This window comes from Zootermopsis nevadensis, unplaced genomic scaffold (genome assembly GCF_977971745.1).
Source record: "Zootermopsis nevadensis isolate Lab colony 2312 unplaced genomic scaffold, Znev_1.0 Znev_ptg000018l, whole genome shotgun sequence".
Lineage (NCBI taxonomy): Eukaryota > Metazoa > Arthropoda > Insecta > Blattodea > Termopsidae > Zootermopsis > Zootermopsis nevadensis.
The window spans coordinates 1142526-1166074 of NW_028259150.1; the positions used below are offsets into that span (position 1 = coordinate 1142526).

General features: G+C 38.0%; 1 protein-coding gene and 1 long non-coding RNA gene across 13 annotated transcripts in view; one reads left to right on the forward strand and one right to left on the reverse strand.

Annotated features, from left to right (window-relative positions):
* The window catches only part of LOC110827484 (uncharacterized), a 703936-nt gene that overhangs the window by 58067 nt on the left and 622320 nt on the right, over positions 1–23549 (reverse strand). For all 12 annotated transcript variants that reach the window (XM_087351037.1, XM_087351034.1, XM_087351035.1 and 9 more), the window contains one exon: positions 20785–23036. In XM_087351037.1, the coding sequence (XP_087207163.1) occupies positions 20785–23036 (2252 nt within the window). The remainder of the gene's footprint in view (positions 1–20784; positions 23037–23549) is intronic.
* LOC147873404 (uncharacterized) lies at positions 9–20329 on the forward strand. The gene is made up of 3 exons (XR_015535727.1): positions 9–211; positions 13184–13361; positions 18648–20329. It is a non-coding gene; the product is annotated as an uncharacterized LOC147873404 (long non-coding RNA).

Here is a 23549-nt window from a genome sequence, read left to right on the forward strand (position 1 = left end):
ATCAACAATGTCAACTATAAACAAAATCGGCATTGTTGTGGAACACAACAATGCCGAGTAAACAAATAACGCTTCACAACAAATAAATCAAAAACTATCAAGCCAGTCGCATTATCACTGCTCCAGAAGCAGCACATCGCCTCCGAACAGCGACATAAAACTATTTAAGAAATGAAGGAAAGTGAAAGAAGACGTTGCCAACACCAAAAAGGTAATCTGATACTAATAATAATATTCAACCAAAAAGAAACTAAACTAACCCCCCGAAGGGGGTTAGTTTAGTGCCTTACTCAAGATTTTAAAACGCAATCAACTCCCCCGGGGGAAGGGTCGGTTGCGTATTAAACAAATGACCAACCCCTCGAAGGGGGGTTGGTCAGTTGTTTTATGCACCATTTGGGGGGCTTTGTATAGTTTCTTACTCAAGAGTTAAAACACTTGAATGAGACATAAACTAACCCCCCGAAAGGGGGGGATTAGTTTAGTGCCTTATTCAAGATTTTAAACACTTGACCAAACTCCCGAAGGAGGGTTGGTCAAGTATTTTAACCACCATTCGGGGGGTAGTTTAGTTTCTTACTCAAGGGTTAAAACACTTGAATGAGACACTAAACTAACCCTTCCGAAGGGGGGGTTGGTTGCGTTTTAAAAACTTGACTCCCGAAGGGGAGTTAGTTTAGCGTGTTACGTAAGATTTCAAAATGCAACCAACCCCCTAGATCAATTGTTTAAACCATCAATTTGGCTGGTTTAGTTTATGTTCTTACACAAGATTGGTTGCGTTTTATAAACTTGACCAAAGCCCCCTAGAAGCTCCGAAAGGAGCGCCCTGCTCTAGTAATAAATAATAACTGGTGTTATTTAGCAAATTTTTGGCCAAAAACAAATTTTAAACTGGAAAGATCTTGCAGGATTTGAGGTTTTCATGGCGGTGGATCTAAAGATTGCTGTCTTCTAGCAAGGTCTTCATCCAAGGGTTATAGTATTATTGCTAATGATTATTTAAAAGCTCATAACCCAACGTATGCTGAAGAGAATACTTAGAACCAGGAAGAAGTAACAGGAGGGTGGAAAAACTGCATAATGGATTGTTTCTTATTTTGGACTCTTCACCAATGTTGTTAGTAATATCAAGTCAAGAATGGGCAAGACATATAGCAAGATCGGGAAAGATAAAAGCTCCATCACAAGTTTTGTTAGATAAGTTGAAGGAAATATACCGATTGGGCTTAAGTGAGAAGTCGGTATTTTAATGAATTATAGAAAATGAGTGCTTCTGGATTGGACCCACAAGGCGGAGAATAGAAATTTAACAAAAGCTGGGGATTTCGTGACTAGCTCAGCAACAAGTAGATTCTCAATAAGAAATGTGTTTATAGTTAGCGATAAATCAAGTTAAAGTTACAATTATTACGTAACATGATTGTGGACCAGTTGAGATTAAACTCATGAATAAAAGGAAATTTGTTTGTTATATAGTGTTGGCAAACACTTAAATAAATGAATTTAATTTAATTCACTTATCATGACAGAAATGACTCAACAGTAGGTAAACAAATCTGATGTCGTATGGAAGAATAACTAGTTTTTTGGGGTATTTGGATCATATTATTAAAATCTTGGGATAAGACGCGATAAGCCTTTATGATAAAACCAGATTGTAGATAGGTGTCGTATTGTTTGTTATTCGAGGAAAGTACAGTTTGATCATTACAAGGACAAAGTGGAATTTCCAAAATTAACTTGAGTACATAACGATAATGAAACAATCCAGGGTAGCTTATTCGACTTAAAATAGATAAATTACAATAACAAATTAGAAGCACACAAATTATTAGTTGTAATTACATTGAACCTACAAAGACAAAAGACTATGAAAGAAAAAAATAACATGAAAAGGAATAACAATAGGGAGAGATGTGATGATAAACTATAAGACGTAATGTATGTGTGATTTCAACAGGATAAGCAAGAAAAGTATAAAATTATTAGTCGACGGTTGAAGGTTTCTGACAATGGAGCGACATATTACGTTAATATATTTTTATTCAGACTTCCGGGTTTGAGACTAACTCTACTAGGGTGCTTTTGCCCTCCTTTCACCTGATAAAGGGAGTAAAAAACTTTTGAAACTTTGTAGCTTTAATAACATACAGAAGATGGAAAAAGCACACAAAATGACTATTGATGATGTTAAAATATGTATATTTATCGGAAAAGGTTTATTTATATAGAAACAAATGCCCCATTGAACCCAAAATAATGCAGCATTATTCAAACGAGCGAATTGAACGCGAGTTGAGCCTAGCATAATCATGACAGTATCCCACATCCAAGTAAAAAATGGTAATAATATTAGAAATAGTAAAACTAAAAACAAGCTGTCATGGCCTACGTTGCGCATGAGCAACATTATGCCAGTGGGGAGAGAAGCCCAATAAAACTGACAATAACCAGGAAATAACTGAAAATTTCCTTTCAATCAGGTGCGAATAGGTAGGTGGCAGATTATCAGTTTATAGAGTTTAATGCTTTGCTAATTCAATTTGAATCACTAACGGAAGGGTTATCTAACTTTTACGATATGAGACCAATTCCACCGTTACATAATTACTGCCGGTATCCGCGTTATAAGTAATAATAATTTATTGAAATATATATAGTCCCACTGACGCAGGCAGCAAGCACATTTGAAACGTCGGTAAATTTCTACCAGACCACACTCTGCAACAACCCAGCAAACAATCATTTTCAAGAAACAACTGCCCATCACACAAAATTTAAAACATAGCTGCTAATTCCGTAGCCGTCCGCAGTGTCCACACGTCTTGACCGCTCAAACCCTGAGACTGTGGGTTCAAATCCCATCTGAGGCATAGACGTCTGTCCACGTCTTTCTGTGCTGTGCTCTCCTGCATAGGTAGACATGTAGTGTCGAACTGATCCCCAATCCATGGAGTCGTACCACGAATATCTAAACGCATTCATAATATCAGAAATATTTCAGAATTGGAAATGGCCATTAGGTCTAATCGATAACAACTGAAGACGACGAATGAAGCATTAAGTTATCGATATCGTGAAATAAGTTACATGAAAGGAAGCAATCTGAACAAGCAGAGGAAGTAAGCTGAGTGTTTATTAAATCTATCGATCTGATTCCATAGCTCGAGCTGTGTGTCAGTATCTTGAAGACTTACAGGAACGCCGTCATGGCGACAACAGAGGCCCTTTGTTCATTACAGAGAGAGGCAAGTCTAATCTCCCTCCGGATTCTGTCGTCGTTGTCGGTGGAACCGAAAGGACCACCTCGACTTCACTACCCCACCCGACGTGGACCACCGAGGCATTGTTCAACATACCACGCAGTTTAGTCAATTTGTGCCAGTACCAGGGAGACTGTCATTGTGTTGGCGTATCTCAAAGCACTACCACTACTCCTGTAGCCACTTGCTGTTCATTTGACTGGCACACAACTCCGTGTTGCTTTGTGATGGACCAGACTATTATTTATACGGTCTGCCTAGCTATTATAACACATGTGTAATCTGTTTTTAAGAATGTTTACCAAGTTTGACGTCAAACGTACTGTGTCTGTCATATTTTGTGAATGTTCGTTATGCGTTACAATTAAGTACAGGATTATTTATGTTCAAACTAGTGTTATATGGTTTTAATCAAAGACGTTTAATGTGTAGTTGATGTTTCTAAAGCGGCACTCACTTCATAATAAATTAACATTTCTATAGGATTAAATAATTATATTAACATCTGAATAAAATAGATGACAATAAATAATGTTTTGAATGGGTTCAAGAACAAACTCGTCAGTAATGTTGAGGAATACTAATTTCTCTTTATCTTTCACATGATATTATGTAAAGATGAATATGTATCCTTATGGATCTCTGGAAGTGCATTTGCTTGGCATACGAAAAGGAGTCTTCCGAACTAGGTACACCAAATTGACAGATGTTGCTGAATGCTACACCAGAGAACCAACAGGTGTTTTACCGTACCTCAAAGTGTTCTACGCTCAGCTTTAATAGCTAATCCTAAAATGTTCGTAATAAATAAGCAGTTTCATTTTTCTAGTAAGAACCTAACGGATACTTTCGGCAAGCCTCTTTATCTTCAACAGGAATGTGTAACTTTATAATATTTCAATAGCATCCTGTTTTGTTAATAGGCCAAAGCATAATCATGATTTATACAATTAATAAGGTATATTATTACTTGAATAAAGTTTATTTGTAAAACCGGGCGAAAAATGACCATTTCATTGGTACAAATAAAATTTTTGACAACAGACTGATTTTGAAAATTTAACTGAAATGTTAAAAAAGTAATTAACCAAATAAAAAGTGTCTACAGATTAAGATTTTAAGACGTAGCGTGTGGTCGTCTGCATCATGTCTCGCATTCATCTTCTGGGCCCAACCCTGAAAATGGAGGACAGACTTGAAGATTACTGTCATCTGCGTTGTTGCGCATTGTAGTCTGGTAGAAGTTGACCGATGAATTATTCATCGCCCTGATGATGGAGGCATCAAAGATCTCTGAAACGTCTGTAGACTTCTACCAGACTACAAGGCGCAACAACTCAGAAGACAGCCATCTTCAGACTCACCGCCGTGGAAACATCAAATCCAACGAGGACATGCTTTCCCCCAAAACGCTGTTAAGAAACAGATTGCATAGACTCACAACCTATAAGATCACAATCGATATCCTTAAATTATTGAATTAATTAGAAATTGCGAAACGTCTCATGTCTGTTGTGATATTGCACACACCCATCACCCCATAAACTGCATCATAATGCTAAATATATATAATTTAATTGTAGTTACAAAACTAATGGGATTCCGCATCTTAAGCACTGCTGCGGTCGGTAGAACTAGAGTAAGACATCCATTCTTACTCAAGGAGTCAAATCCACATCCTGGATGGGCTCTCACGTCTCGCTGGTTCCCTCATTCCCTTCTCATCAACTACTGAATGCTTAATTTCCATTCAAATACACGAACTGCCCGCGTTTACACTGGTATCACATATTACGTCGGTCCTGTATATCTCAGGACACTGGCCTTCTAAGGCAGTGTCTCTGCCGCAACCAGGCACCAAGATCAGCTGCACATCATAATTGGAATGGCCCGTGGCGGTGGACCCACATCTGGTGTAAGTTGACGCGTAGGGCCTGTTGTCTTGTAGTGCAGGACAGGTATTGTACCGCCATTTCTTAAAGTATTAACCGTTAATTTAAAGGAAGGATGTAGAGATCGGCGAAACATGTAGCACGTTTGCGAAAATAAAATACATGTAATAATTGGGTCGAAAAGTCTCATTCAAAGACGACACATGGGAGACATAGGCGTAGATCGGAGAATGATACTAAAATGGATATCACAGAAACAAATTGCTAAAGACTGCATTCAACAGGTTTGAAGATAGGATCTAGTAGCGTTCTATTGTGAACACGGTAATGGAACTTTGGGTTCCTTACAATGACGAATAAAATTGTTTAATATGAAAAATTCAAGAAATATCCTGCACAATGAAGCCATTTATTACTAGTTATCTTTAACAGGGGTATCAAAGAACGTCCAGTCAGAACTGACAATCCAGTCCATCAATTAGCATGTAAATCTAAAGAAGACTTTTCTTCACAGTATAAACTAAAATTTTAACACATTTTTTTCAATTTTTAATCAAAGCATAAAAAATCACATTATGAACTAGACACATTTTTTAAATTCTACTACGAAGATGTCTTTAAAAATTAATCAATCAAGGGACCACGCAAATGAAACATTGTTCGAAACTTACTTTTGTGATGGAAGTCTAGGAGTAGGAAAAAGGCAGTGGAAATGTGGGTTGGCTAGCATCCCTCACAGAGTCGCAAATCTGGGTTCCGAACAGCGCATCCTGATACACGCAGATCTTTTCACAAGTGTCACGAAGCAGCAAAGCAGAAATAGAAATGGCGTGAAACAGCCTGGACGACGAATTGTCCCGCACACAAACACTGACTAAATTGTAACTGAAACTTGCTTTGTCAAAATACCCACGGGTATATTCAAACCTAAACACAATAAGCTACACAAGGACGAAGAAAATAATTTTCTTATTGTACAGAACAATCGAAAAGCGACGCAGCCCATTCTTGGCACACGTTATGTTTGTAAACAAAACAAATCCACACTGAAATCAGGAAACAAAAAATCATGTGCTATGTACGCATTCACTCTTATCTTCATATCTTATGAACCCTGGCAAAGAGTTTCTAAGAAAGTGTACATTTTGAAGCAAATTTCTGCCCATTGTGCTGTAACCTGTAACTGGTTCGTAATTGTTGGTAATTAAGTTATTTAAATTCCAATCAAACGTAATATTTGACGACTTTTGATATAAATGTAAACGATATTCATCCATTCAAAAAAACTTGTAAGGTTATCTGACACATAATAATTTATCAAAATCCAAAATAAAAATTGCAGTGCCTGACAGAGATACACCAGGTGCTCAAACAAAAATTCCTATTTTTAAATACAAGTGTAATTATTAGGCTATTTAACAACGCTGTTTCAGCTGTACAAGTTATATAGCGCCGAAATATATTAGATGACTATAAATGATGACAGGGTAAGGGTTTGCAAGGAGTCAATGTAGGTCTAGTTTAAGGCACCTATCTAAAGGAGAGACTGAATAAAATACGAGACTCCGTCAAGGTAGCCAATAATCGGTTGTGATTTGATCATGGTACGACTCTAATTCAAGTGTAGGTCGTTGTAGTTAAATCAAGCTTCTCGGTGCAAACACGTGCAGAGAACGCCTAGACGTGACAGAATATGGCGCACGCTCTGATTTGCAGTTCAATTAGTCGTGCTCCAGTTCACACCAACAGAATTACAATTGCCCCGAAAGACATTATCTTACATGCATAACAGTTTTAACACTTAATACAAGTGCTCGGCGTCACGAGTCTCGAATGAAGTTGCACGCTGCGTCCTACTACGCGTAGTAGATGTGAACGGAAAGATTAAATGTTCTAATTAAAAATTTATATGGGTAACACCATAATATCTGCACATATCTATCACACTGAATTATAAGTCGGTGCTCAGACTGGCAAGCCGCATTGGTGTCTTAATTATCCCATTGGCTCTCCAGTACATAGGACTATACTATGAAGAGTCTGAGTGGAAATGTTTCTCCTGATAAATTGTTGCGTTTATTATTCATTTTGTAATGAGACAGGTTACTGTTATGATAAATTCTCTATCCTTATTTCCTGTAGCAATGAAAATAACCATTACCTTCTTCGCATTCGGGAGGTTTCGATTTCAAATCTCGGTCAGGAGATAGGCTATCCTGACTGACACGTTTTTTGTTTACGCAAATTCTTCCCGGGAAACGCCAGAGAGTATCTTAATTCTGGTTTCGACTCTTTTCTTAAACACCACTCCGACTTATTGTTCAATATTAATCCTGTCATTCGACGCTATATAACTTGCTTATAGTAGCCGTCATCAAATTCGCTTGCTTCAAGGTCACGAAAGGACTTCACCCCTTACCGCGCAGCTCCAAAACAACAACACATTTTTGCTTGGTTTACTACGACTAAATTTCAGAGATGCCATCGCTCGAATGAGCTCCGATGTCTGTTGAAACTGTACGATTTTTCTATGACCTTAGAGCAGTGGTATTCAACCTGAGGTACGCGTACCCCCAGGGGTACGCGAAGACATCTTAGGGGGTACGTGAAATTTATAATATACATATATATTATGAATAATCAGTAATGTAATTTGTTTAATTTATTTTAGATGTAGATTATATACTATGTATAACTTGAATTATACACCAACAACTTTGGTGGTACAAAGTTAAAAATAAATTTTATCTGGGGGTACGCGAACAAAAAAGGTTGAATACCACTGCCTTAGAGCATGCAATATGGTGACGGATACTATAATTTGGACTTTTGACAAAATGGTTAAAAATATCATACACATAAAATACATTTCCTGAAGACACCTTGTATGAATGCCAACCGGATTACTGACTATCTATATTGTGATTTTCTTCATTCTCTCCAGGTAATTTAAGGTAGAGTACTTTAAAAGAGGCCATGACAAAATCCTTTAAAATGCTTACGTATTCAACATCATTATAATTCTGTGTTACTTATAAAGTCTTTACTTCAACTAATGTTGTTAAATAACCCAATAACTAGTCTTCTAGTACTGAAGTGTACAATAAACGGAACTTAACTTCAACGACCTCTTGCTAATTAGTGACTTTTGTTTTATTTTATAAATAGCACAGGCCACCAACAACTTCTCGAAATCTCGCTCCGGGCTCAGGCTGCATGGTTTTTGCTCAAATGCAGTCAGAAACGTCTTCCGTCACAGATTCAGAGGAATTAGGAGAAAGGTTTTCGTGTGACATAGCTCGGTTTATTGGACACAGCCCTGCGAGGCCGTGCGCACTGGAGGGAAATCATCAGTACGCCATGTTGGTTATTTCTCGGACACACACACACACTCGCATCTGCTGTAGACCTAGTAGTACACTTTCCAGAAACTTTTAGTTACTTGAAGATTCTTCCCTGGCGTCCCACTCCTAACCACCGCCCTCTTCCTACAAGCTTGGAAAGTCATCCGCGTTACTCTGGTATTTTCTCCACCCCGCAAATTGGATTACGATACGTGACGTCATTAGGGGCGGGCGCTTTTATTTTGTGTTTTCTGTGCAGAGCTTTATAAGAACGTGAGTCCGGGCTTTAATCGACAGATTTATGAGCCCTTGGAGACGACAACCACGGTAGGAAGTCGTGCATGGTGTTTCAGGAGTTTCAACCGAAACAGAGTATTAACCTAACGTCTTGCAGCCAGCCACTTAAGTTCCAAGATGGCCAGGACGCGTAGTTGTCCTAGTGATTCATGAAAACAGTGACTGCGACAAAGACAAACTCTAAAGGAGTCATTTCTATAGGCCTATAGGCCCTATGATCAACAATTTACGATCATTCATATTTCAGAAAATGTTTGTTAAATTTCCAGGGATTTCGGGAATGTTCTGTTAGTCCACCACAAAAATATTATTCAATTTAAAACCTAAACCTGAACGAAACTAAGTGAAACGAAACCATTTAAATTCTTCGATAAATCATATATACGTACAGAGTTTAACATTTTAATTAAATAAAATACTCCTTTAAGAATATTGGTCAGTTTAATTTTAGATCTGAAGTTTTAAGATTTTAAAATAGTATTCTCAGTGTTATGTTAAATGCGATTAGTAAATTATTTAATTTATCGATACGATGATACGGGTCTTCCAAATCTGCAAAACTGAATGACTAAATGAATGGTGGTTTTCACCGGCTGCCTTTATGTCCTGGGAGGAATGAGCAGCATCATTTAAAAAAAAAAGAACTGCGTATTTCCTTCTGTTAATGAGATACTGCAGACAACTAACCAATAAGCCATAAGATTATAAATTTGGGAAAATACAAGCTGTTTTGAAAAAGGATGAAAATGATGCGACTTCAGAAGATGATTCAATATTTAAAATCAATCCTTGATTTAACAGAGAGAATTAGCATTTTCAGTATATAGATATTGTTCAAATACTGCATGATATAATAAATTCTTCTCGGGCTACTAGCCGTGTAAGGTGGCTTAATAAAAAAAAACACCAACGTTTCGAGAACCATCTCCGTCCTCGTCCACGGATCGGTGTTTTCCTCATAAAGCCACCTTACACGGCTGGTAGCCCGAGAAGAATTTATTATAGCCTACTTGCTGTGAAAACTTCAGACCTTACAAACGACATGGCTTTGTAGCAGGTAAATGTTTGCTTACGTCTTGAATTAAAAAGAGACCAATAATGGTAACCCGGATCGCGCTTTTCTGCATTGGCCAACACCTTCTCTCCTCCCGTACAGATGATTGGAGAAGCGCACTGGTAGGAGGAGCCTAAAGATTTTTCTTCCGGAGCAGTATTTCTTTACTAGCCGGAAAAATAAAAGCAGAGAAAGTTTGTTTACCTCTAAAAAGAGAAAGAAACAACAGAACGTCTGCGAATGCGTGCTGTAACCAGTAACTTCGCAAGAGCTTGTCTCTACGCTGTTAGAAATCACTAGCTCCTTCAGCTCAATATACAAGATGCAAACATTTTATTTCGTATTGGAAATTTTACTACTGCGTACTTCGTGAGACACTGGTCGTATTCCATGCTACTGTGAACACGGCTTCAATTCTCGACTGTAATGAAGCCAGCCTTCTTAACAATAATATGGGGCAGTGAATCTCAATTAGGAATTACAGTAAATTGTGAAGTACCGTACTATAAATATGCATATAATGATACCACGAGGCACTGTAATTTATGTTCGGTATGCATAACAAGACTTAATTGAATAAAAACATTGTGTGAATATTAACTTGTACTGAGAACCTTGGAAGAGTTTAAATTGAGCACTGGAAGCATTAAGACGTTGATAGTTATTTAAAAATGCTGTGTCAGCTGGAAAGGTTACTTTTCGTCGAATGTGTTAGTAAGATGATTGTATATGGTTATGGTTTTCGTCTACAATTGTTTTAACGACATTTTCTAACTACACTGGTTATTTAGTCTCGAATGAGATGGAGTGATTATGAGTAGAGAGTAGGTAAGGATTTTTGAGGATACGGCGGTTTATATAAAGGTGATATCACATAATTAGTCCGGAGAGATTGAGAAAAGTCATATATATACACTTAATCACCATAGTCTACCACTATTCGAGATTCGAACCGAGCGCTGCCGAAAGAAAATCTCTGCTCGAAAGGTGAAGGGAGTTGCCACTATTATTTTTTATCGACAGGGCAGATTATGTTTATAATAATCACACATCTTAACGAAATATTCAAGAGGTAGCGTATAAATTAGCTTTAGGTGTTCTTAATGTTCTACACATTTACAAAAGTAATTGGCTAGAATACAACCCAGAATATCACAATCGAAAAAATGCTAATTTTTGTAGTTAAATCCGCAGGTGGACGGACGGACGTAAACACACGCAGCTCCCTAACAGGACTCACTAAAAGAAACTAGTATGTTCGTTGAGATTCTAATATAGCGATGAGCCTTCAGCGAACTCGATTTGTAACGGTGTAGAAACAAATAGTAGTTCAGGGACGTCTTTATGAGTGTGTAAGAAAGTCTGAAGTATTATCAAAATAGCTGTTATGAGGGTTACGCTATCATCCGATCTGTTCTTATAGGAATGGGGTGGAGCATTAGAACAAAATGCGAGAAGAAGACAGAGATTTGGCCAGCCAATAATAAAATAAAAAGAATTACCGAGAACCAAGTTCCAGCGTTTAAACCTACGGTCCATCTCTCCCGACACTCATTAAAAATAATTGTTAAGGGTTGCCTTACTCCTCCCTGCAGCCCCTAAACACCGCATTTCTCCTTCCTTCTCCCTTATGATTATTTTTCTGTTATTTTTCTCGCTCTTCATTTTTGCATGAGCTTCCCTCTTCCCCGTCCTTTTACGCGCAAACACATTGTGTTGGGTGTGGGGGGGGGGGGGTGCACATAATAACAATTGCAAAAGGAGGAAAAGGAAAGATCCGGTCGAGCTGGACGAATTCCGGAGTTACTCCGGACTCTAGATCCTGGAAGTTGTGGGGTTTTTTCCGGCGCAGATTGAATGGACTTCCACATATAAACCCCTACAATAACAACACCGGAAACTGGAGTTTCTATAACTGATTCGAGAGAGCAAACGCTAACGCACGCTTAGTCAGACAACAATAAAGTTTCACAGTAATTTTTTTTTGTGTGTGGTGGGATTTCAGAAAGTAGTGCGTAATTTTTAATCATAATGTTACGAGCTTTTAGTTAGCAGACATACACAGCCTTTCCCATAAATCGAGCGAAATAGGAAAATTCCATTATCTGGCAAAACACGGAAAAATCTAGGAGGATAAAATTGTTGTATCTTTTTAGTTATATATATTGAAATTTTTACCTAGGACGAACCTTCAAGGTGCTACACTCTTCACAATATCAATATTAAAAATTACGGCAATGTCGCCATGTTTTCATGAGAGCGATAGAGGGCTGTGTTTCCAGAGTTTCCTCCAGTACCTGTGTCTCGTTCACTACCGTTTACCACTCTTCTGGGCATACTCCAATTTCAATGTCGTCAACCTTGCAGCATCGCCACAACTTTTTATTACTGATATTGTAACTAGTGTGGGACTTTAACGGCTCGTCCTAGGTAAAAATTCCATCATTTGAGGTTGGAAACTTAATTTGAAACAACCTTATCCTCTTTATTTTCTGCCATGCTTTACAAAAAAAAACAGATTCATCCTATAGTCACTAACTTAAGGGACATCCTGTGTACTTTGCATAGAACTACAGTATTTGGAAGAAACTTTTGCAATTGAAGGGGCAGATAGTTCTTACTTAAAATTCTTTATATGATACGACACAAAATATTGTATAATGTTTGGTACTTATATGATTAATGCTTGGGATTCGTTTCTTCATTCGATTTCTGTACAGATGTCATAAGTTCGTAAAATATGAAGCTGATATAACCTTATCATCTGTAAAAAACTGTATTGAAAAAATCTCTGTGAAATATAATCTTTGGCCTTTATATTGTCCAATTATTTCGTCAATATTACATACTAAAGATATCCGTGTTATACTGCAGTTTTCTCGAAGTCACAAATTAATTAACTTATACTCCTGAATAAAAATTTTAAATTGCTTATATATGCTCAAACCAGACTCTATTATAGGTACTTGGAAGCTTTTCATTATTAAATACGTATTATTTTATGCCATCTAATGATTTTATGGAGTCAATAAAACATGTATTTGTTTTATAAAGTCGTCGTATTTTAAAATTTGGTGGCTAATAAAATATTACCAGAACACAAGCTTCCCTTTCTGAATCCTGATTTATCTTATAATGTTTATTATTAACATCATTAAAATCATCATCATCATCATTTAAGTCTCATGTGTTTAAAATGTGAAGTCTGTACTGGGTTTATTGATGAATTGATTGACACATGCAGTACATATGCTAAATACACAAGAGTGTATCTAATTAGAGCATTTCCAAGTGCCAGAGTTCTTAAATTCACTTCTTCTGGTGTTTTAGGCGCTGTAACTGCACGTCAAAGCGCATGTGAGTTGAAGAGATGCAGTTTGCTGTTTTGTGACGCGGTGACGACAAACCCAGCTTACACACATTACGACGACGGCGTCCCCTGCCACTTTTCGCTCTGCAGCGACAAACCACTACCGAGATACAAGTTATAAGCCATGACTATGTCAGCGTACGTGACTTGCCTCCCTATGATCTATTTAAGGATGGAGCACTTTTTTTCTGCATCTCCTTCTTGCACTAAGATGTGATCTAGAGAGTGCGAAGTGAAGACGATGAAGCACCGACAGAGGCTGAAAGATCAGGAATAATCCCCAAGCGGCCATTCATTTAGAATCCCACTTGCAAGAAGACCTTCTTCTAATAGTTACATGTCTGAATACAGGGATTCCGTAATCGGGAGCCTGATAACAGTTTCTGCGTATACCAGTGATACAATCCTACATGTCTACGTACGGAGTCAGGGGTTCTAGTGAGAATAGAAAGGCGTAGGTAAAAAAAGTTACAGATCACTGTCTTCTGGGTTATTGCGCCGTGTAGTCTGGTAGATTTCCACCGTTTCAGAGGTTATACTGTCTCCGTCATCGCCATCGCGCAATAACCCAGAAGACAGCAATCTTCAGACACACCGCTGTGAAAACCTCAAATCCTACGTCAAAAACGTTATTTGTGATTTTGCATATTAAATTTACATTAATGTTTATCTAGTTTGCTACGTTTTTGGACTTTGTCCATTTTCTGTTAAAAAACAACGTATCGTGTTATAAATAATGGGAAAATGTCCTCTGTTTGATCCGTTAGAAAGAGCAAAAATCAATCACTTAATACTCATTTACTGCAGACACAATGGTAAAGACAGAGTCAAAGTCAAGATGTCTAACTGCAGAAGTCACAACATATTTTACTTGTATTTCGTTAAACATTCATCATGTCGAACATGTCTCAATAAAATTCTATATTGTAATGAGAAATATTATATTCTGACATTCCGTAGAACTACAAATTATTTGTACGACTTGCAGTTTCTTTCTTCAAAAACTGGTACTTTTAATTAGGGCGTTATAAATACCGTCTTATGCGTAAGGATTAAATTCGTCTGAAAATGTTTAGTGTTGAGCCCCCAACAAAATTTACCTCGAATGGTTTTCAGTGTTGAAACATAGGGACCGTGACTAGACTGGCAAACAGACAGACAGACAAGAACACTCTTCCCATCATGCATTCATTTATGGAGTTCGTCCAAAAACACATAAATTTCACTGGAAATCATAAATTTTCAGATGATTTATACTGCTGAATATTTTTCATAATCAGGATAAAAGACTAAAATAATCATACCCACAAATAATGATAAGAAAACGATTTGTAACAGTCCAGAATTTTGACATGTGGTACCGTTTAGGTTTAGAAGGAATGCCCGATATTACAAAAGAAGGTTCTTATCAACGCACTGGTTCTTTCGGAATGTTGAAAGATAATTCAAGGACACAACTATGTCTTCACTAACATAAAGAGTAATTATTGACGTGAAAACCCCAAAGCAACTAAAGAAAATGGATTCAATGATAATGAATCAGGCCTGCACCTGACATAGTATGGTCCTAGGTTTAATTAACGGAAATGATATTTGTAGACATTCATTTCACCTATTAAAAAATTATGCTACTTACGGGTAAGATATATTTAAAAATTTATTATAGTAGCAGCTTATTAATATAAGGCTATTCATTCACTAAAATTAAGCAAAATAATCAGTTAGATGACAACACGTGCTGAACGCTTGTTAGTCTCAGCAATGCACATCGTGATCATGGCTCTACAAACTTTCACTAGTTCGATTCTTTTTATTCTCTTACTTTCATTAGTGACTGATAATGGTACTGCATTGATACCGCATTCTCGTCGGACTGGGGAGGGCTCTACATAGATATCTCTTTGTTTGAATCTTTCATAGGCTTTCATGTTATTTATAACTGGCTACATTAATATTTTTACTAAAATAATTAATTTTAATTTCTTTACGTATCATTCACTAATCGTACTTAAAGAAATCCTCATAGCACTCTGATAAAATAAATGAAGTGTGGCTAGAAAGAGATGAAGGGACAAAGATTACACTGTAATGGCATAAATTATTTATATTGTTAGTCTTTACTTCTTAATAAATAAGGAACTGTAGTTAACAAATTTCACGTAGCATAAATAAAACAGTAGAATGCAACAAATCTCCTAGCAAAGGCATTTACATTACAGAGGTTGGACTCAGCTGGAAAATTACGTAGTGCAGCGGTAATCATATACTGTTATGAAGATGATTATGGGGTGATCTATTGGGTAATGTATCCAGTCTGAATAACGAGTCTCCACAGTCATGAAAAAAGTCTTTGAAATTCTTACAGAATTAGCCATGAGAAACATACTAGAATACAATTCAAAATATAAGAAAAGGATCCCTAATAAAATATACGGAAGAATGCATTTTTATATCTGAGGAAGTAATTAATTAAATCACGTTAATGTATTGGTCAGAGTGGATGGAAACATTGTTTTGAATGTTATGTAAGCATGGGTTTTATAAAAATGAATATTCTGAACTCTGAATATTTTATCCACAAACCTAATAGCAGTAAACATTTAAGCAAATTTAAGAGGCGCCTGCTATTACAGACTGATAAAACGTAACAGGTCGGTCATTTTACCGTTCGTAGTCCTTCTTATGTGCCATCAGCGATGAATGGGCGTGTTTAGTCTTTTAATTTCTCGAGACTTCCCCGCGTGTTGATAAATTTTTCATTTGGTGAATTTAAAAAGGAACTCATAAAGGCAAGTAACTTAAGTACATGTACACAAAACTTATGTTGTGTATTTTTAGGAAGTCACTTAAAAGTCACTTTAAAAGTTGAACTTTGCTTCTTTAACGAGCTTGAGTACAGGTTTGTTTTTCTAATCTCGTGTATTTTACCAGGGAAAGACACGGTACACAAACGAGGCTTTTAATGGTCTGCGAGCTCGTCCTCTGCGGGCAAACAGTGAAACGTGAGACATTTACAAATTTATAATTCAAGGTTTAAACTCCATCTCTGGATTTTGACAAGTATTCACAATAAATCAATGCTGAAATATACGAAAGTAAACCGTATGCCTTAATAAAAACTAAAATAAACTTAATTTCCTACATATTCAACATTTAATCAGCCCTTGATTTAAAATGAAGTTTAAGACACTGACTTATTGACTTTCGACCTTTTCCTTTGAGACCCGATACTTTTATGGCAATCTGGGACACTAATCGAACTTTTCCTACCCTACCTTTTACATACGAACTAAAAGTGCATTTTTCATACTTTATTTAATGGCGTTGTATCATCCCCAAAGGTTATTTAGTTCGAATGCGGTACTATGGAAAGAAATGAAATGGAAGTGATGATGGCATATTTATGTGAATATCTTTGAATTAGCCTGTAGGGAATGAGAAATATTATGATATCCATTATAATACATCGGTAACCTTTCAAGTTTCAGGGGGATTTATCAGAGGTCGAGTTAATTATACCTCTGTGAAAGCGAAAGTAAAACACTTGAAATACCAGTTTTAAATTGTTGCCACACCTAATAAACAATTAAATTAATTGTTTTCCGGGTGAAGTTAAAACATGATTCAGATTTGAGTACCCAGGCTTCGCGGAATCTAGCTTTAAAACACTTATTTAGAAATAAATGTTCAAAATTCGTTCTTTGTGAGAAAATAAACTTGGAATAAATAATTAATAGTAATTATACGATCTGTTAAGTTCCTTTCCCAACCCGCGGAATATCTAACATTCCGCTTTTACTACAAATAAGACACATTTTAGCAGAATTGGTCTTACTTTTGTTCTTAGAGTGTTACTTTCCGAAAAACATGACAATATGAAAGTTTTCAGAATTTCAAGAAATTTTACATTATTTTTAGCTGAAAATAAACTAATTTCGCTAAATTACTTATTATGTGGAATAATTATTATTATTTTGCCCTGTTTGCGCCACTTAACAGAACTTAAACCAAAATTGGAAATAAGGTAATTTGCACTTGGATAAAATGGCTTAATGCTTAAAGGAGATCATTTTTCATGTGAATAAGTGTAGAATATGAGGTAACCGTGCTTCCATATTGGTAAATTGTAAGATTTTGTAGATGCCAACACAGGTCAGGAAATGTACGAGAATTCAGTCATTAAAGTTATGCGGGTAGCAAGTTGTACTGAAATATTAATATTGTATTTAAAGCAATAAAATATACAATAGATTATCCTATTATTAAATAATGTTCAACATCTTGAAAAAGGAATCGGCGTATGGAGACGAAATGAAGAAGCAATATAGAAAAATCTCACGCCAAAACGTATGGTACGTTCGACTCATCTTACCAAGAAGTAACTTTACTAAACACAGTTGATTATTTGCCAAGATTTATTAATTTACCTTAACCAGACTAAGATATATTTGGCGTACAATTTTAAATTACTGTGCTCGTTTTGTGTAATTCATTAACTAATAAGAAAAACAAACGGCGAAAATATTTATAATAGGCCTAATTAGAAGCAAAGCTAAACTTGTTTTCTTAGACGTCTGAATCACTAGAAGAGATTAAGCAACGCAAGTGAACCGGAAGTGTTCTTGTATTAGGACGTGATATAAAACTGAAAGCTGAATACGACATGGCTTGAGAGACAGCCTCTCTTCACCTCTCCGCAGCTACCTCTGTTATCATAGCAAATGTTTGAAGGCGCTACGTAAAACATCGGGTAATATTGACTTTCAGAGAGCTGCTACTCTCTTACTGCTTGGGGGCAACAGTAATCTTGGGTACACATCAACCCACACACATAAAAGACTACCTCGGAAAGAGAAATAAGACTCTCTGCTCAAACATCGCAAAAATCTCAGATCATTCAGAATATCCAGAAATGACAAATTACATTCGGCACCAGTTATAAAAATATTTCATCTTGCCTAATTAACTTTACGTGGATAAAGAAAGGGACCTGGAACACTTAGTGACAGGTTGTGTAAAATTTAAGTTCTTGTTCCAACTGTACGTACGTAACATCAAAATTCTGCAACAAAATACGCAGACCCGAGATTCTTTTTTCTACACGAATATAAAAAAGTCAAATTATCTTATTGCTGTTAAGAATGTCAACCTATACAGAATTTCATACTTATGTAGGATACTTTTATATCGATAGAGAACCTCTTCATTCGTTTACAGATTTTAAATTGTTTAATATCTAAATATAATCAGCCTTAGAAATTGTGAGTTGTTTCAATTCATATTAAGGGTAGGTTATATTCCAATTACAGTTTTACTTTTAATTAAAACTTATTAAGTAATTTAAATAACACAATAAATCTATTGCTTCTACAAGTAATACAGAAATTACTTAAATATTTACATTTCTTTCTTTCTTCCTGATAGCTAACCGACGGCCTTAAACATGGAAAGAAGATGACGTTCCAGGAATTAAAGCGAGAAGCCGAGAATAGGGACAACTGGAGAGCTCTTTTTGGGCAGAGCAATGGACCTGTCGTAAGACAGAACACTTAATAATAATAAATAATAACCAACTAGAACGTCTTTCAGCATTTTATATAACGGACATAGTTCCGATTTCTTACGTCTTTGGAATTCATAAAAGAAATTTTGTCACAAGAACATATGCATAGTTCAGATATCATACCGTATTGATTTACCTATATCAACTGACTTCCATATTTTTGTACAGCGTCTGTTATCTTCCGATCGGTGACCTGACAGGTCATTAAACAGGCATCAAACGTTCGAGTAAACTTTATATTTGTTTTAACAACATACAGCTACATTAGATTCACCAAATGATACTTATTAGTCATCCCTCCATATTCGCAGTTAATATCATGAATTTTCTTTCGAAAGCTCCACGTCATTTACGTTCGCGTGCTTCGTGCAGTCCAAAAACCTAACTCAAGCGCCTCACCTCTGACCTCAATGATTAAGCGGAGGCAAATCTGGCAGTCAGGCTAACACCACGTGTGTTCTTTTATATTTCTCTTATACATATGCCTACAAATAGCGACGTTAGAACGTAAGAGAAAGTGTTGAAGTTGTGAATAGAAGAAACAATTTTACATAAGTGATTGGAAGGAAAGATTAAGTAGGATTTGATGTTTTCACGGTGGTGAGTCTGATAATAGCTGTCTTCTTGGTTGTTATGCCGCGTAGTCTGGTAGAAGTGACCGACATTTCAGGGTGATGATCGCCCTGATCTTGGAGGCAGCAAGAACCTGTGAAACATCGGTAAACACCTACCAGACTACACAGCGAAACAACCTAGACGATAGGCATTGTCAAAAGGAAAGGTTACATACAAACAGGCATAAGAGCTCATTACGTTAAGAATGTATTCTTACGAACACAAAGGGGTGATAAAAAGTAGTAGTCTGTGGTCATCACTATACTGTCTTAAAGGCAACGATCGCTAACTTCCTGGCCCACCATTCGAAATCATCGTCATAACGTCGTTAAAATTTATATAAGTAGCAATAAGTATGTAAAAATAGCTGCGTGTCAGGAAATCATTTTCCTCCATAAAAATATTTATTAAATTAGTATACTTACAATTTTTAATTTTAAATAAGGCATTTGAATTTACTTCTATAATTTATAATAAAACTGAAGAGGCATGTCTGAGATCAGAGAATTCTATAATTTCTAAACAGGAAAGCTTACATACTGCCTCAGATGTCCTACTACGAAGATTCTTGATAATGCTTATTGCTGAAATAAACGTACATTATTTGTACTAAGGGTAATGAATAAGTTCCAAGACCACTGCTGAGACAGAGGCTGGAATACTAATAACTCGGAACCCACCTACCAGCATGCGACGACTGTTTTACGGTGTGACTAAATTATTTCCTGGCAGGTCGCTTGGTTCTGCTGCAGTACTCTGTCGTGGAGAGTTCCAAGTTAAGTTGGACACTCTGTACGTTTGACAGCCATAGTAATTAATTCTACTGTATTCTAGGGTAATTTCCTATGATTCAGAATTAAAATATTTTGATTGAGAAAATTTTTAATTTAGTCGAAAAGGAAATAAATTTATGCATTTCTTGGATGTATTTGCAATAGTGAAATCATTACTCATACCTAGAATGGTTCCCTTTCCACGTAAATAATCTCATTTTGTTCTCTTTATGTGCGGTTTACATAATGATGCGATTAATGAATAATTAATTGGCAGAGAGGCGTAGAAGAATGCAGTTGCAGCCTAATTTAACATCCTATGCATGGGATGAGCGAGGAAAATTAAGAAGACCATCTCAGTCAGTGTAGCCGATCTCCGGTTTGGGGCTCGAACCACTGGTTTCCGAAGCAAGAGTGCAAATCACTTGGCCGCATTACAGAAAACCTGAGGTCGATTTCCTTGACCAAACCGTTTATTCTAATTAATTTCTAAGGAATCCTAACACAGGAAATTTAAGTAACACATAGGCGTTTTCTGTACAGTCGTCGCGTATGACACCATTTACGACAAACCCAATCTTTAGTGGCAAGAGTTAAATTTTGCACTCACCCCTGTTGAGGCCTGATGGAGACAGTGGTCCAGAGCGGTTGATATCAGAAGAGCAACTCCTCTCGGGGGTCATTTTGGCCGTGCCGATGGTGTCAGAGCCGGCAGCTGTACTGATAGCAACAGACTGCTGATGGTGTAGCGGCGCCACAGGGACGCCTCCACTACTGCAAGCGCTGCTACTGCTGCTACTACTGACTGCTGACACGCTGAGCACACCTTCCCGATTCACATCCTGAATAGCTGTGGCAGCCCGCGATCCTGCCCCAGCCGGCTGCAAGATGGTGTACTGTTTGGAGGAAGTTGCGTCTGGTGACGCAACCGATACCGAAGACGTCTTTGCTCCAGGAAGCGACGTTGTTTCGTTTGCAGCAAGTTCCTGTCCTTTTTCGCCATTTTCTTCCTTGGTGTTTGTCTTCAGCTGAAGAAGACATACGGCTGCTGCAGTGTGCTTCTCGTCCAATGACGTTACAGAATGTGGATGACCAGCCCCACCTTCAGGATCATGACCCTGCAGACCGACAGATCCTGGATATCCAACAAATGTTGCCGAAGCAGGAAAGGGTCCTATTGGTGGTATCGCTCCTCCGACTGAACCCTGAAGATCTATGCTAGAAGATGGCGCTGCAGGTAACCGAAGTGACACCGCTGTGTCTTTCGATGACTGGCTGCTGTTGATAGCTCGGAATGCGGAAGTGGCGGAGAAGGACACGGATGAAGAAGGTGAAGGGGAGGATGTGGATGTAGTTAATAACATCGTGCCGGTCACTGTGGCACTGGTGCATAAAGGTTTGTTCGGCTGAAACTGTCGCTGTTGTTGAGATGCAGCACCGAACACATTCTGGCGATCTTGGAAAGATGACGAAGTCTGTTGGTCGCTACTCGAAATGGCAGCTACATCTTTCAGATTTACGTTGTCTTCCTTTCGTTTTTGCCTGTCTTCTGTCTTGTTGCTGCGGTCCGAGTCATCGTCGTCCTCCTTGTCTCCTGATGGGTCGGACATGTCAATCTCAAGCTCGTTGGAGGAATCATCGACCAACTCGTTGAAGTCTGGTTCATACCTTGAAGTTGCCGCATATTCGATTCCTCTACTAGAGGAAGGTGTTGCATCTGATGAGGAATTTACTGCGGGCAACAAATGCTTGTCTTTTATGCCTTTACTGTCGCTACTTCTTCTTGTGTCCTGTACTTGTGCATGAGATACACTGCTCCCGACTTGAGACTGTATAGTAGCACACTCGTTCTCAATCTTCAGCAGATTCTCCAAATCATTCCCCTCTTGATAAGCAGATTGTTGCTGAGATACATCTCGATCCTGGGGTCTTGTTTTGCAGTGTGACTTCGTTGCTGATGAAGATGATGACCTACTGCTGCCATCAGACTGTTGTTTAACCTGTTGATTGCTGGAACCTGTTGTGTTAGCCGCCATTCCTCCTGGTGTTTTCCCGTCTGTTGCTGTTCGGGAACTTTTACCGTCGGGCTGCTGACCGCGAAGTGTTATGACATCCTTGAGGGAACACGACGAGGATTCGCTGCAACCGGACGACGAAGATGAAGATGAGGACGGTGACATTTTGTTATTAATTTTCTTCTCTTCAAAAAGATTTTCGAAAGTTGGCGACTCAAAGCGCTCTTCGTGCTCTGTTATACCACGGTTGTAAAAAGAACTACGAGGTCCAGGCCAACTTCCTGAGAGACTTTTCAAAGCTGCTTCAGTCTCTCTTATCAGGGTTTCGTCGTCTACCGCCTCGTCTGATGCTGCAGCGTTGGAAGAAGTAACTGCCTTGGCAGACTTCCTCGCTGGACTGCGAACAGGCGAGGCACCGCTACTAGATGGTAAAGCGCGCTTCTTCTGAGGCAGAACGACAGGTGTTTTCTGTCCAAAACTGGAGTCTGCTTCTGCAGCTTTGGCCTCTGCCTCGTCCGTACTCTCACCACTGCATCGTAACGTTTTCCTCCTCCGCTTAGCTGCCGCCCCAGCACCTTCACATTCCTTACTTCCTCCGCCAGCAGCAGCTTCCAGCATAACTTCTTCTTTCTTCTGTTGCGGTTGGGAGTTCTTTTTGGACTGATGAGGCTGCTGTACCTTTCCTTTGCCTCCTCCAACTTTACTGCTCGTTTCTGGAGTAGCGACTTCCAATTTCCGTTTCTTCAGATGCAGTGTTGTAGACCCAGCAGTTGTAGCGGGGGTGGGGGAATCAGAAGACGAAGAAGAAGAAATGGTAGAAGATGAAGTTGAAGAAGCCGCATTTGACCTGAAATGGGCACAGATTGCGTTCATTAATATTTTGCCTCAAGAGGGAAGAGATAAAAATACATACAGAGAGGCTCATTCTTTCCTTCTCTCTCCTTTAACGCAACTTTTGAAAAAGTTTCTCGGAGAGATATGCCTCGTGCCACATCGCTGTGTGCAGCATGGAGGCGACATACAGGAAAAATGAAAAGGAGCAGTTTGAATCGACAAGTCATTTTACGCTGCCGACAAATGAAAATCACCATGATATGGCTTTTTATATATTCGGATGTTCGAGAAACATTTTATTGTTATTGAAAGAGGCTCAGAACATCATAGCACGCCCCGGCATTTTTGCAACCAAGAAGTATATATATTTATTCCCTATTGTACAGTGCATGTCTGTTCGTAAAGTCTACAGTAATCTATATCGATACGAGCCTGCCGCCAAGTTGTAGTCTTAGGTGCAAGTGTACTGTGGTAAATGTAACCAGAGCAGTGGGTTGATGCGGGATGGGAGGGGGCGTTTTTAGAA